General features: G+C 45.4%; 2 protein-coding genes across 2 annotated transcripts; both read right to left on the bottom strand.

The window, feature by feature from the left end:
- Positions 1-1,912: 1,912 nt before the first annotated feature.
- foxf2b (forkhead box F2b) lies at positions 1,913-6,527 on the bottom strand. The gene is made up of 2 exons (XM_040185266.2): positions 5,026-6,527; positions 1,913-3,431 (listed from the first exon to the last, which is right to left on the bottom strand). The coding sequence occupies exons 1-2, from the start codon at positions 5,999-6,001 to the stop codon at positions 3,259-3,261; spliced, it is 1,149 nt and encodes a 382-aa protein (XP_040041200.1). The 5' UTR covers positions 6,002-6,527; the 3' UTR covers positions 1,913-3,258.
- Positions 6,528-10,280: 3,753 nt separating this feature from the next.
- foxq1b (forkhead box Q1b) lies at positions 10,281-11,829 on the bottom strand. The gene has a single exon (XM_040185264.2). The coding sequence runs from the start codon at positions 11,645-11,647 to the stop codon at positions 10,751-10,753; it is 897 nt and encodes a 298-aa protein (XP_040041198.1). The 5' UTR covers positions 11,648-11,829; the 3' UTR covers positions 10,281-10,750.
- Positions 11,830-13,063: the final 1,234 nt, after the last annotated feature.

The following is a 13,063-nucleotide window of genomic DNA, read 5'->3' as shown; positions in this document are numbered from 1 at the left end:
TTTGTTTGAGGATGCATTTGTTCATCAACATACATTATGTTCATTTTCAGGTGATTTTGAAGTGTAGCACTGCTCTGTTTGGAATATGTTCCAAGATACCACAGCATCTGTTTGTGAAATGTCTTGAATTATTAATTGACTCGGAGATCATTTCACTTCAACACAGAAATAGCTTGAAGACATTTCATATGTATTGATTTAGAGGTGTGTCATTCAACCCAAATACCTGCATTAATATAAGATTAGATTCGATTAAACTTTATTGTCATTGCACAGAGTACAGGTACTGAGACAACGAAATGCAGTTTAATATCTAACCAGAAGTGCAAGAGAGCAGATAAAGTGCAGAGTATAATAATATATAATGATATACACATGCGTGTTCAATTGGTTGGGATTCAGCAGTTCGCTGTTCATCGTTGGCTGAGTCAGAGCTCACTTTTGATTTCATGTGGGCTTCCTGAGAGTGCTGTTACTGTGAAATGAGCCAATGCATCTGTGTCCGGGCCTAGTTTGCTCCTCATTAGATTATCTTTGTGTGATGAAGTCAGCCACTAGATGGCATTGTACTCCACCACATTGAACGCTACTCTTGTCATGGAAAATCCAGCAGCTGCAGGGGCACTTTCTGTGACTATTCATCATGGAGGGTTGCACTGTGGAAATTAGAGAGAATTTTGTTGTAAAGGCAACTATTTTTTTTATACGACTGCTCTTTCTTCTCTCTTCTAGCTCCCAATCAGACAAGACATTAGTTGGACCCCAAACACTATCGCTTTCTGACTGCTTCTGCATCTGAAGCTATAGATTATAAGCATATGGGAACGCAGGACGTCTGAAGGCCCGCCTGGACAATCTGCTACCAGACCAGTTCTTATTCTCCACATCATTTGATGAGGATGTGGCTTATTTAGGAAGTTTAAATTTGGAAATCAAACATGAATTTCCCAAGTTGTTCTCATTTGTAATACCTTTGAAATGTTAAAACTGGTTGAATTTTGTTAATTTAACCCGAAAATGACTTTAACGTTACAACAGAAAATATATTTACAATAATACTGTGCTCTGGAGAAAACCCACTATGCGCTTAAACAGGACAAATAAACGTTGAGGTAACAGATATTAAACACTCTCTGAGGCGTTGCATTCAAGACACAGATAGGGATTCAACAGAGAATTGTAGACGTCTGCGATTATGTCAGTGGCCTTATAAGGAGCTGCCACTGCCAAATCTCCACGTATTTCAGCCATGGGGGATGCTGCTGCATCGGAGTCATGACCAAATGCTATGAAGACAAAAACTAGAGAGACAGCACAAGTGCAGCCGCCCCAGCCTGGTTTCTGTTTGTGTGACGAGGCAGCTCTCTGCGAGTCTGATCTGTTTACCGCACTCTAAAAATACCAAGTTGTTGCGTTTCCATAGACGCGGGCCCCGTCGTGTCTTTGTTTATACGGCCCCCTGAAATTTTGGCAGCCGTGGATGTCCACATGGAAAGGAGCAGCCTGAGGATGCAAAAGACTTTCAGCTGTTTCAGACAGGCTGGATGTGAGTGTAAAACTTGTGACATTTGGAAATATTCAAACTGGGGAAACGAGCCGGTCTTTGTTTTACATCTTAGGACGTTGATCTTTTGAGGCGTTCATCTTAAATCTGTTTGGTTCTCTGCTGAAAAGTCTTCATTTTTTTCAAATACCCCTACTTATCAACAGGGGTGGATAACAGTACATTTACTCAGACACTGTACCGACTGTAAGTAAAATGTTGAGGTGCATGTTCTTCAATTGAGTATTTATTTATAACTCTACTTTTTGAATTGATTTAATTACCTTGGAGATTGTGATTTTACGTGAAAATAAAAGACAAAATGACCTGATTCATTAACATGACGCATCTCTTCCACTTTGACTTCACACATTCAAAATCCTTTTTCATTTTAATAAATAAGTAGTGACAACCAATAATATAAAAAGGGGCCATTCCGATGTTTAAAAAAAGTACAATTTGCTCTTCTGTAATCTCATTACAAAATGTCTTTAAATGTGATACAGTTGGTCGTGGTGGAGTTATAGGAATACAACTTGAAGCTGTCTTTTTACACAGTGCCATTGTTACGTTTTATGGAAGTGAAGGATCTGAACTTCCACACTGCAATATCCCCTTTATCATATACTGCAAAATCAAAATAGAATAAATCCAAAGACAGAGATTTCAACAGCAGTCTGAAAATCAACATTATTGATTTGACAAAAACAGGATTCATGGACGACTTTTTGTAAAAGCTGTATGTTCAGGTTGTCATCTCTTTGTTGCTGAGATGGAGAATAATACTAATTCAATACCTGACAATTGTTGGAGTATACTAACATTTTAAAATGTTTTTTAAAAGCTAAGTATCAAAAGTAAAATTACGCACCATGCAGTACAATGGCTCTTAATAATATAACAATTATAATAATATAATTTTACTGTTTAACTGTGTCAACATGTTGTCAGAATAATATTAATGTGATCTATAAAATACATAAAATATTATAAATTGATTGGTCTCCTTTGTTGAATATTACTCCATCTGCCGAAGTAATTAAACAGTACATTTAACAGTAATTAAAATACTCAAATCCCGTATATTAAGTATAAGGGCCTTTGCAACACTGCTGCCCATAATGTGTAAACGGCCAGATTCTATATTCAAGAAGAGGGAATTATAACGTTCAATATCCAGCCTGTTTTAATGCAGAGAGAAGAACCTTTTAATATGAATGCATATGAAAAGACAGAAATCTGTAGGAATATAGCCTAAAATATAGATCAGCTTTATTGAAACCTTTTACAGGACAAAACGTTGGCAATGGGTTATACAATAAGTGCAAGGTGTAGTTACTCTAATAGGATAGAACATAGTTACATAGAATATAATTCGTTTGCACGTGTTACAAGAGCAAACACATTAAAAGTTGTGTTTCTGAAGCTTCTTTTGAAGAAGAAAACGCTGGTTGGGCTTTATATTGACTGAGTGTCGCGGTTGTTGTTGTTGTTGTTGTTGTTGCTGTTGCTTTTTAAAGGCTTCTGGGGTTTCTTCATTCATTTCCTTCAATGCATAGTTTTCTCAAGTCCAACCAAGAAAGCTACTTTGGCTGCACGTAGGAGGCCAACGCGTGAAAGCGGACGCCTCGATACATCCAAAACGTCCGCTGGTCTGTTGTCTCGTGACGGAGCCGCAGTTTGACTGTCCCCGTCGCGCACGGTGACGCGGCGCCTCACATCACGCACGGTTTGATGTCCTGACAGACGCTCTGCGGGTGGTGGTGGTGGTGGTGGTGGTAGTAGGATCCGCCAGCGGATGGGTGGAAGGACGAGATGCCGTTGAAGTTTAACACAAAATCCTTCCTGTCGCACACCGAGGAATGGCTCTGGTAACGTGGAATCCCCACTGCGGAGGAGACAGACATCAGAGGACATGAAGACACGCGCATCCACGCATCACGAAAAAGCCCTTCAGCGTCTTAATCCACATTTTGCCAGACAACTGTGTTGGGGGGGGGGGGTGAACAAGGTTCGTTGTGAACGGAAAATTATGTTTTTTACATCTTCAAAATAAACGTAGTTTTGCCTGATATGTTTCATAAACTGCAAAATGTGTATTCATGTTTAGGTTTGCTTTTGAAGGTAATACAATTGGCTCAGACGGACGAGGCCTTATTTTACAGAAATAATTATTGTTTGACAAAAGACAGAAAAATCCCCCTCATTTTCTCACATTTATCACAGATTAATTCGCAGTTCTAATTATCAAATGTGTTTTACATATATAATATATACATTCCACAGGCCTTTGATATTTACACATCTAGCAAGTGGTGGCGACCCAATCCGTTCCAATTGTTTGTCACTGTAAAAGCACTGGACCTTATTTATCTTTTATAAACTGAATGCTTTTATTGTCTGTTTGGCTGTTTCCTTCCCTTTACAGAGCCTCCGACCTGCAGCCACATTTAAACGAGGCCGTCATTCTGTGTCTGGAAGTGAGCCTCTATTTCGAGAAAGAGAAAAATAAATAAGGAGGCCGTGGCTTCGTCAAGGTCATAAGGACTCCAGATGTGACTGTGTTTTTCAGGGGAAGACAGCGGGCTTTATCCTCTCGGCCACAGCTCGCTGCCCTGCGCCCGTTTCCACAGACAACACGCTGGCCTCCCCGGCTGAACGCCACCGACCCTCCGCTGCTCAGTCCCACGATGACCCGCCGCGCAGGCTCAATTAAGACGCTGCGTAAAGTTTAACAAGGCCTGCCGTCTCTCGTGGATACGCGCTGGTTGAAATCCTGCGCTGGTGTGGTCCGACCTGCAGACCCTTTGTTTGGGTAACCTCTGGGACCCTTTAGGCTCCAGCGTGAGTAACTGGCCTCGGTGAAATCCCCTGACTTAAGTAAAGCCTCAGTGTGTTGTGCTAAAGCCAATGAGCGTGAACTGGGTGGGTGAATTAAGAACGCGCTCAGGAAAAATAGATATATGAGCACGTGCACAGATGTGATAGAAAATCCCATCTGTACATTTGAGGGACATATTGCCATTTTACCCTTATAACCTGATACTTGATTTATTTCTTGCCCTCAGAAGCATCATTTTGAATGACCAAGCTTGGCCAGAGTTGTAATATTCAGTTAACATTAAATGTATTATCCAAATCAATGGGTTAAACAATTGCCATATCATTTTGTCTTCCATAGTTGGGGAGAAAGACATAACTAAATAAGGGTAGAATACAATAAAAAACACTGAAATGTAGTAATAATTTACATTTTTTCCCGCTTTAAATATTACTCATAATTATAAAATATATATATAATTTAAGCATATACTCCCTAAAAAAAATAGGATCTGTCAGAGGCCTCTTCTGCACATTGAAAAGGATGTTGCTTGCAGTGTCTAAATGGGGTGAAGTTGCCATACGAGGATGATTTTGTTCATTTATATGGTAAATTAACATTTGGCGCGGTTCGCCGTGAGCCATGCGCGCGTCGTTGGTACCTGATAGGTCGCTGCTGTGGTTGTCCCGGCCGTTCTGGTGAAGGTAGCTGGGCTCCAGAGAATAAGGCGACATGCCGGAGTGTAAACCAGAGGACGCGGGGCTGCTGGAGGTGAGAGGCTGCTGTTTAATGTAGGGGGACCCGCCGGAGGACGCCCAGTGCGCGGACGTACTGGCGTACGGGGAGTGGCCGTCCAGCGCGCTGCCCATAGCTGGAGAGGACGGTACGGGACTGCTACTGCTGTCCGGTCCGTACTCTCCGTTCGACGGCACGGGACAGCTTGCCATGTACGTGGAACCGGGGCTCGGGGACATGTGGGGCACGTGGTGGCCGCCGCTCAGCCCGTCGTAACCCCCGGCCATCGAATTGCTCATCATGTCCAAGTTGTAGCTGTTGCTGTGACACGCGAGGGTGGCAGATGGAGCTTGGAAGTCGAAACTCTGCGGGAGGATGGAGGTGCCGAAGCCTATGCCGTTCATCATCCGATACATGGGCTTCAGGGCTTGACATTTTCTTCTGAAGCCTCTGGGTCTGCGACGAAACGAGCCTTCCTCGAACATGAACTCACTGCCCGGGTCGATGGTCCAGTAGTGGCCTTTCCCCGGCCTGCCCAGCCCTTTGGGCAGCTTGATGAAGCACTCGTTGAGCGAAAGATTATGCCGGACGGAGTTCTTCCAGCCCTGATACGAGCCCCTGAAGAACGGGAAGCGAGCCTGGAGGAACTGGTAGATCTCGCTGAGTGTCAGTCGTTTGGTGGGGGAGCTCTGTATTGCCATAACGATGAGAGCGATGTAGGAGTAAGGCGGCTTTTCCGGTCGCCGTAAACCGGAGCTTGTCTTCTTTCCTTTAATGGCGGTGGACGAACTTTCTGTAGCGGCTTGAGGGCTCAGCATGGCGGGGTGCAGGCCGCCGGACGCCGGGCTGGATCTCAGAGGAGGCGGAGGGTCCAGCTGCTGCTGAGAGGTCTCGGTCGTCATGTCAGCTCTGACGTACGACTGGCGTAGAGTGAAGAGAGGGAGGGAGAAAGGACGTGCTGCGAGATGTTTTAGCCGAGAAATGTGTTGGTATCCAGCGGCCAGTGTCTTCGCGAGTGAGCGTCACACCGCCAGTGGTCCTCGGAATCCCTGTGCAAAATGGAGTGAAATCTGTCTCCCGTTACGCACGACTCTCCCGTTACGCACAATTCTCCCTTGACGCATGCAGAAGGCACGGCGACTACGCACTGACTTGGAGAGGAAGAGAGAGGGAGGAGGGCGCGGGGGAGAGGGGGGTGGGGGTGGGGGGGCTGGTTAGTCACTGGAGACTGTGTCCAGGATTTTAGCACGACACAGGGGCTCCACTGGGTGTCACAACGGCGCTAAGTGGTGCTGCGTGGCGCGCCGGGTGGCCATCGACCGCTTTAATAATCCCTCACGAGGAGGAAACACAAAAAAACACTCGACCTATAGAGCGCAAAAGTCCAGCCAAACAAAGCTCGACCACCTATCATTTCATAACCCCCCCAGCAACCGCCCACCCCTTCTCCTCATCCGCACTCTGCGCCTGCAAATCTCCCTGAAATCAGTGACGAATAGAGCCCCCACCCCCTCCCCCCTACACCCTCTTGCCAAATCTGGCCCATGTCAACTTACCGTCCTCAACGGCGTTAAAGCCCCTCATTTGATCCTCTCCTTGCAGCATTCTTTCCCCTCCTCTGTCCAAGTTCGGACTATACACGCAATTAAGCCATCTAACCTCCCCCGTACATCCCAATCAACAGCGCCGCTGCACGCCAGGCGCACAGGTATAAAACGGGGTTTCCTTCTCTGGTCCTGCATGTATGAAGTCGTGATTTCTGCCCCAGATCACGGATATTCCTGACACGACAAAACGACGTGCTTAAGGTTCAACCTGCAAATTAAAGCCTTGACGACGCATAACAATTCATTTGGGCCGATACGTGATATTTGCGGCAGACAAACAAAAAAAAAACCGCACCGTCTCGTATTATTTTTATTATTCTGCTCATAATTTCCTCCCAAACCGGTCCAGAGGATAACAAAAACAAACTGTCGCAGTGCCGGTCTGGGGCGAGGAGTGTGAGAGATGGAGAGGTGGTGGTCTTCACCGTGCGTGTGTAAGCGGGGGGTTGCTCTGAGTAAATGACTTTGACATGAGTGGAAGCAGGCTTTTTCCATCAAGCCCGGCCCTGGATACCACACACAGCGCGCCAGTGTCAGCTTACCGCCCCGGGCCAGAGCTGCTCCCATGGGCCCCACGTTCATTAGAAAGAGAAAAGCGAAATTAGGCGAGCGGGCGTCGACAGTTTCCTCCCCTATGGAGACATCACACGCAGATTTGTCTAACATGATGGAGTTATATATCCCATAAAGGTAGTATCAACATCCGTATTGCAATGGTGCGGAGATCATTGAAGAAAAAAGAAAGCATCGCGTATTGTGACTGCCACCAAGCCGAGATCTTTTGGTTTTGGTTGTGTTGTTCATGCTGTTCGCGATTTCTTTCTGTTAAGCTATTTTAATAATGCATACTATGTCAGCCTATAGTTGTGTGCTTATTTTCATTCTCACGGGCCCAAGAGTTTGGTGTGTGTAGGAGATCTAACAAACCACAAGTCCATCATCGGACTCTGCAGAAAATACCCCAACATAGTTCCACATTTATACGTTTTATTTGACACACAAACCTTTGTCTGTGGACAATATTATATGCTGGAACAATAACCAGCAACAACAACCTCTGCACAAACAGAACAAAGGACACGCGGATAAAATAATTTTCCACCGTGACACATACACCTACACGCGCACACCAACATGCACGCGCACAAACACCCGCACACGTACACACACGCACGCACAGAGCAGTTTGGAGGATCTCAACGGCCCCAGAAATTTCCTGTGACATCAAAACTCATGACCCCCGCCGAGATCAGGATGCCTCGGTTTGCAGAGGGAATCTTTGTTCTGTGAGTGCTTTGAAGACCGCGCCGCTGCTGCTTTTACGCACCGAGATTATGCGACCTCCTAATTTAGCCTTCTGGAAATATGATTTGATCTGAGGGCACCACAAAAGCTTTTGATAGGGGAGTTCGCCTTTGTACGGATTCGGCTAAAGGCCCGTATGAGTCTATTGCCGACACAATAAGGCCTTTTATTTGTTTTCATGTTCAGGCTGAAATATATTGTTCATCTAAACTTATGTTAGATATTTTCCATCGGGCAGTTTGACCGCAGGTAACCGATTTCATTTTATGCGCACGTTCTACGGGTCTAAACATTAAATGCATAAAAATCATAACGATCATAGATTTCTCATTAGAAAAAAAAATATTTACAAAAATGTTTTCCCAAATAGTGAAAAGACGCACAACTTTTGGCCACAATAATAAAGGTTGTGTTGAATTATTCTTTTAATGCAGTCATATCATATAGCCCTATAATAGACTTGATTGAATAAAAGAATAACATTTCCTTTTAACGGTAATTTTATATTCTTTCGGCCGCTGTGCCTGTGTTTCCTGTGGCGGGAGCTTTGGAGCTGCTCCTGCGGGGAACTTGTGAGGTCAGGGGCGGCTCAGTTTGCCGGAGTGACAGACTGTTTGGACTTCCTAACATTGTGCCTGTCGTAAAGTTCGGTTCCACAACACTGTCCGCCTTATTTGCACCACTGTCGGCCCTGGAACAGGCACGAGTTCCTGCGCCTGCCGTCGTGCACCAGGTCGAGACGGGCAGCAAATGAAATGCCCGTGCAGAAAAAGGCTGTTTGCAAAAGAACGAAGGAGGCGCGCCTCGACAACAAGGATGCTCGCAATGAGAGGGTACAGGGAGCAATGGAGCCACGTGACCCCTCCCCTACCCCCTCCCCCACGGGGTACAGGTGTGCGGTTCCGGCGTTTCACCTGCAGGTTGCAGCATTGCCCCTGCAAACAGGAGCAAAGTCTCACCTGTCACACCTGTCAGACTGGCGACCTCGGCTTCTGTTTATACGACTTGTGTATGTGCTTTACGATCCGCGGAGGCACATGGGATGTATAGAGGTCATGCATAATCAGTGTGCAGTCACTATAAAGGTATTATTAAAACATGTTGAAAAGGTTAGGATGACAAACAAAAACACAATTACAGGATATTTAAACGTGTCATAAACGTTCAGTTTCGGATTGGAACTCTGGAATAATTTACGTATCTGTTATTTTGACTAAAGTACAATCAATTTCCGTTTAATTACAGAATAGTATTAGGAATGGTAATTAAGTGGCAGGTATTCAGGTTTTAATGGTTCTCCAGCAAGTCTTCTTATTTTATGTTTTCATTTCATGATGTACAAAATGTTTTTACAGAAAGACAGTTTTAAATTTTGTGAACAATGGCGTTTTCGTCTTTGTGCATTTATTGAAATGCGTGTTCGCATTTGCTCACACGAAACATGCGTGTTCGTGTGAGCAAAATGTCGGAGAATATTATTGTGATTGAGTAAATATCCAAACATATATACAAATAAATGACAGGAATAGAAATAATAAAAAATAAAGGCTGTCTTATGATGACGGAACATCGGCCCCGAGGCCACGGTTTGCATCGCGTTCATTATCAAATTAAGTGAGGCTTTAGAATTAGTGAATATTGTCATATTTGTTGTCTCTTCTTTACAATATGTTGGTGAGACACTGACACAAACATGGCTCTAATAAACCATATTTTGACGTTAACATTAATAACGTCAAACGTGAATCTTTGCAATAAAACATTAATTTATGATAAGTACATCAGGAAGGATAGCTAATTGTATTTCTTTACGACGGGAGCCTTTTTAGTGGGAAATTGTATTTGTAGTACCTGTGGAAAAATTATTTGTAGTGTTTTGAAGTAAGTTTTCAGGTAATCTATGTGCATAAATAACAGTGTGAAAACAATTTGAGCAAAATTGTTATATTTATTATTTATTTTGTTTGTATCATTTGACCTGTTATTGTATTTGATTGTTGCGTTGATTGTGGTGGCCCAGTAATAGTCAAGTATTTAAATTTGGAAAAATCAGTTCTGAGTAAATAGTGTGAGGGATGCGTTGGGGTTTAATCCATCATGTTTTTCTTTTCTACAGATTATGACCCCACCCACCCTTGTCCCCCCCCCCCCGTCTGTTGAACAGGTGTGGCCCATTCACTCCAGCCCTCACTGATCAGTACACCTGCTTATGATCTTCCGGCCTCCCCCTTTCATGTCTCCATAATGAACAACTCATTCAACATCAAGCCCCATTGTTTTTCGTTTTTATTCATAAAAATACCAGGCATGCATGAATCAATCTAAAGAAAACCACAGGTATTTCCATGCGTCTCTAGTGCAGCCACATGATTCTCAACGTAGCACATCATTTTCTGACATATGTAAACACGGCAAAATTCTATTTTATACAGAAGGTCATACAAAACAATAAAATATAAATAGATTAATTGTAATATGTTTCAACAGGACGTTTGATCGCCGTCATACAGTGGAAATGACCAATGAACCTTAGATGCACACATCTGTGCACACACACACACACACACACACACACACACACACACACACACACACACACACACACACACGAGCACACAAATGCAATGGCAGCAACTTACACAGTCCCAAACAGTTAAACAGCTTACTGAAAGCTAGGATCGCCCACAAAAGTTCACATCATGTGTCAAAACATACAAGTCTGGCAACTGTCCAGAGGCTTTATGACAGCAAGAAGTCTATGTGGAAACCACGCGCCTTGTTGGGCATCCTGAGCGCGTGGAGAGCGGCCTGACTTGCGGCCATGCGCGGTGTTGTGTGCTGAAAGTACGTGGGGGCGTCCCTGCTGGGCTCCGTGCTGCCGTACACACCCTCTGACAGGTACGTGCGCTGTGCCGGGTAGCCCGCACCGTAAGGCTGCATGTGGGCCCCCGGGGGCCAGTAGAGCCGGTGGGCGTGGATATCAGCATCGACGGGGCTGTCCTCCCTCCGTTTGAAGGGTGTGCTGAGGATGCTGTCAATGGCGAAGGAGCTGGAGAACTTGGTCCCCACCCTCTCCTCCGCGACGGGGACGCGGGTGTCCTCTCCGAGGATGTCCGGGCTCTCCCGCTCCTTGGCGGACCTCTTGGCGATGCGCTTCCTCCTGCGGCGGAACACGCCGTCCGCGAAGGTGTACTCGCTGTGCGGGTTGAGCATCCAGTAGTTGTCCTTGCCCCATGGCCGGGACGGGTCCCGCAGCACTTTGAGGAAGCAGTCGTTGAGTGACAGGTTGTGGCGCACGGAGTTCCTCCAGCCGGTGTAGCTGCCGCGGAAAAACGGGAACTTCTTCATCAGGTAGTCGTTGATCTCCGCCAGAGTCAGGCGGCCGCTGCTGGACTCCCGGATGGCCATGGCGATGAGGGCGATGTAGGAGTAAGGAGGTTTGGGTCTGCGGGTGTAGGGCTTCCCTTTGCTGCTTTCGCCGGCCTGGGTAACAGGTGCCGGGCTGTTGGCCACGCAGTCCCCGTCGGACCCCAGTTCGTCCCCGGATAGAGGAGACGGGACTGCCCTCTCCGCGTCCATACACAACTCCACTCGCTTCGGCACAAAGTGGTGCGCAGAAAAAACTTCGAGTTTCATTTTCCTCCTCCCCCCCACCAAAAAAAGACGGATGATATCTGAGCAGCGGAGCAGGTGTAGCGGTCCTGACAGCAGGGAGGTCTCTGTGTGTGTTGCAGAGGCTCGTCTCTAGCGCTGGAGGCACCCTATTCCTCAGTCTGCAGCAGCAGAGTACAGATCTGTCTCCGGAGACACGCTTGTCTTGGTATAATATAATGCTTCGGCAAGGGACGGCCCACAGGCGGGGTTTCAAGCCCGAACCCATTGATGCGATTGAGTGATTTAGTGTGCATGTTTACAATTGGACGCCACGGTGACACGCTGGGGAGGTAAAATAAAAAACAAAGGGAGTGAAGAGAGTGAAAAATAATAAGACAAAATAATATAACCCGATGGAGTGAACATTTCACGGTTAAAGGAATCCTTCTCATGAACTACATTTGGTTTCTATGGTCGTATTCTGCTGTGATTAAAACACCTTTTATCACTTTTTCCTTCTTGATTCCAGATCGAGGGAAATGCGTAAAATGAGTCCAAAATGCATTTTTGTCACATCATGGGTGAGAACAATATTACTTCTTTTTTTTAATATTACCATTCTTCAGTTGCTTCATGAATACGTTTTTAAGGAGAAAGGTGAGAGCGGAATACACGGGGAAGTAGACAAGAATGTTTCTGCTGCTCACTTCAACCTGTCACTCCCTCCTCTGGCGCTCCGGTGGAACGGGGAAGTAACGCACACACAAGACATGGGTTTACAGTTCCACGCAAGGCACCGGCAATAAACAGAATACTGCTCTATTGTTTAATGTTGGGTTAATTATTTTAATAGATTGTTCACAGCCTATTTTAGATTTTTTAGACAATTAAGTGCCAGGTTCATGTAACAGCATTTAAATAAAGTCGTCCACCAAGTGTCGTACTGTTGAATGGGAGCCAGGGCCCTCTGGTTCTGGAATTCCTCACTTCTGCAGTGAGGGCTGCTGGTTACTTCCCTTGTTGAGGATGCAGGCCTGCTCATCCTGGCGAGCTCTGCTCGTCCCCTCTGACTTGTTGTGCAGTAAGAAACCAAGACACTAAAAATCACCAGGAGTTCCTGTTGTAACAAGTTGCCACTGGTTGCTGGTTTCGACTGGTTATAAGGGTCCTTAACAAGGTTGGATTTCTGTAACATGTTGATGAAATTCACATCATGGTTTAAAGCTCAAAACGAATGCAGTAAAATATCGATGAGTGTAAATAATTTTCCAAGGTTGGAACCTCCGGGTTGGAAGTATCATACACACAGAGAGCCACACACAACGTTTTGCGCTGATTGAGTTTTGGATGCTTAAGAGCCGCTACAGTCTCAGAAGCTTGTGCCCTGCTCTCCTGGAGCGCGAGGAAGAGGGACCACAAGGTTGATCACACAGTCCGTTTGCCTGTGCACTTTATTTA

Source organism: Gasterosteus aculeatus, chromosome 8 (assembly GCF_964276395.1).
Source record: "Gasterosteus aculeatus chromosome 8, fGasAcu3.hap1.1, whole genome shotgun sequence".
In the NCBI taxonomy this organism is placed as follows: Eukaryota; Metazoa; Chordata; class Actinopteri; order Perciformes; family Gasterosteidae; genus Gasterosteus; species Gasterosteus aculeatus.
The sequence above is the reverse complement of the archived record's forward strand: the minus strand, read 5'-3'. Positions and strand labels throughout refer to the sequence as shown.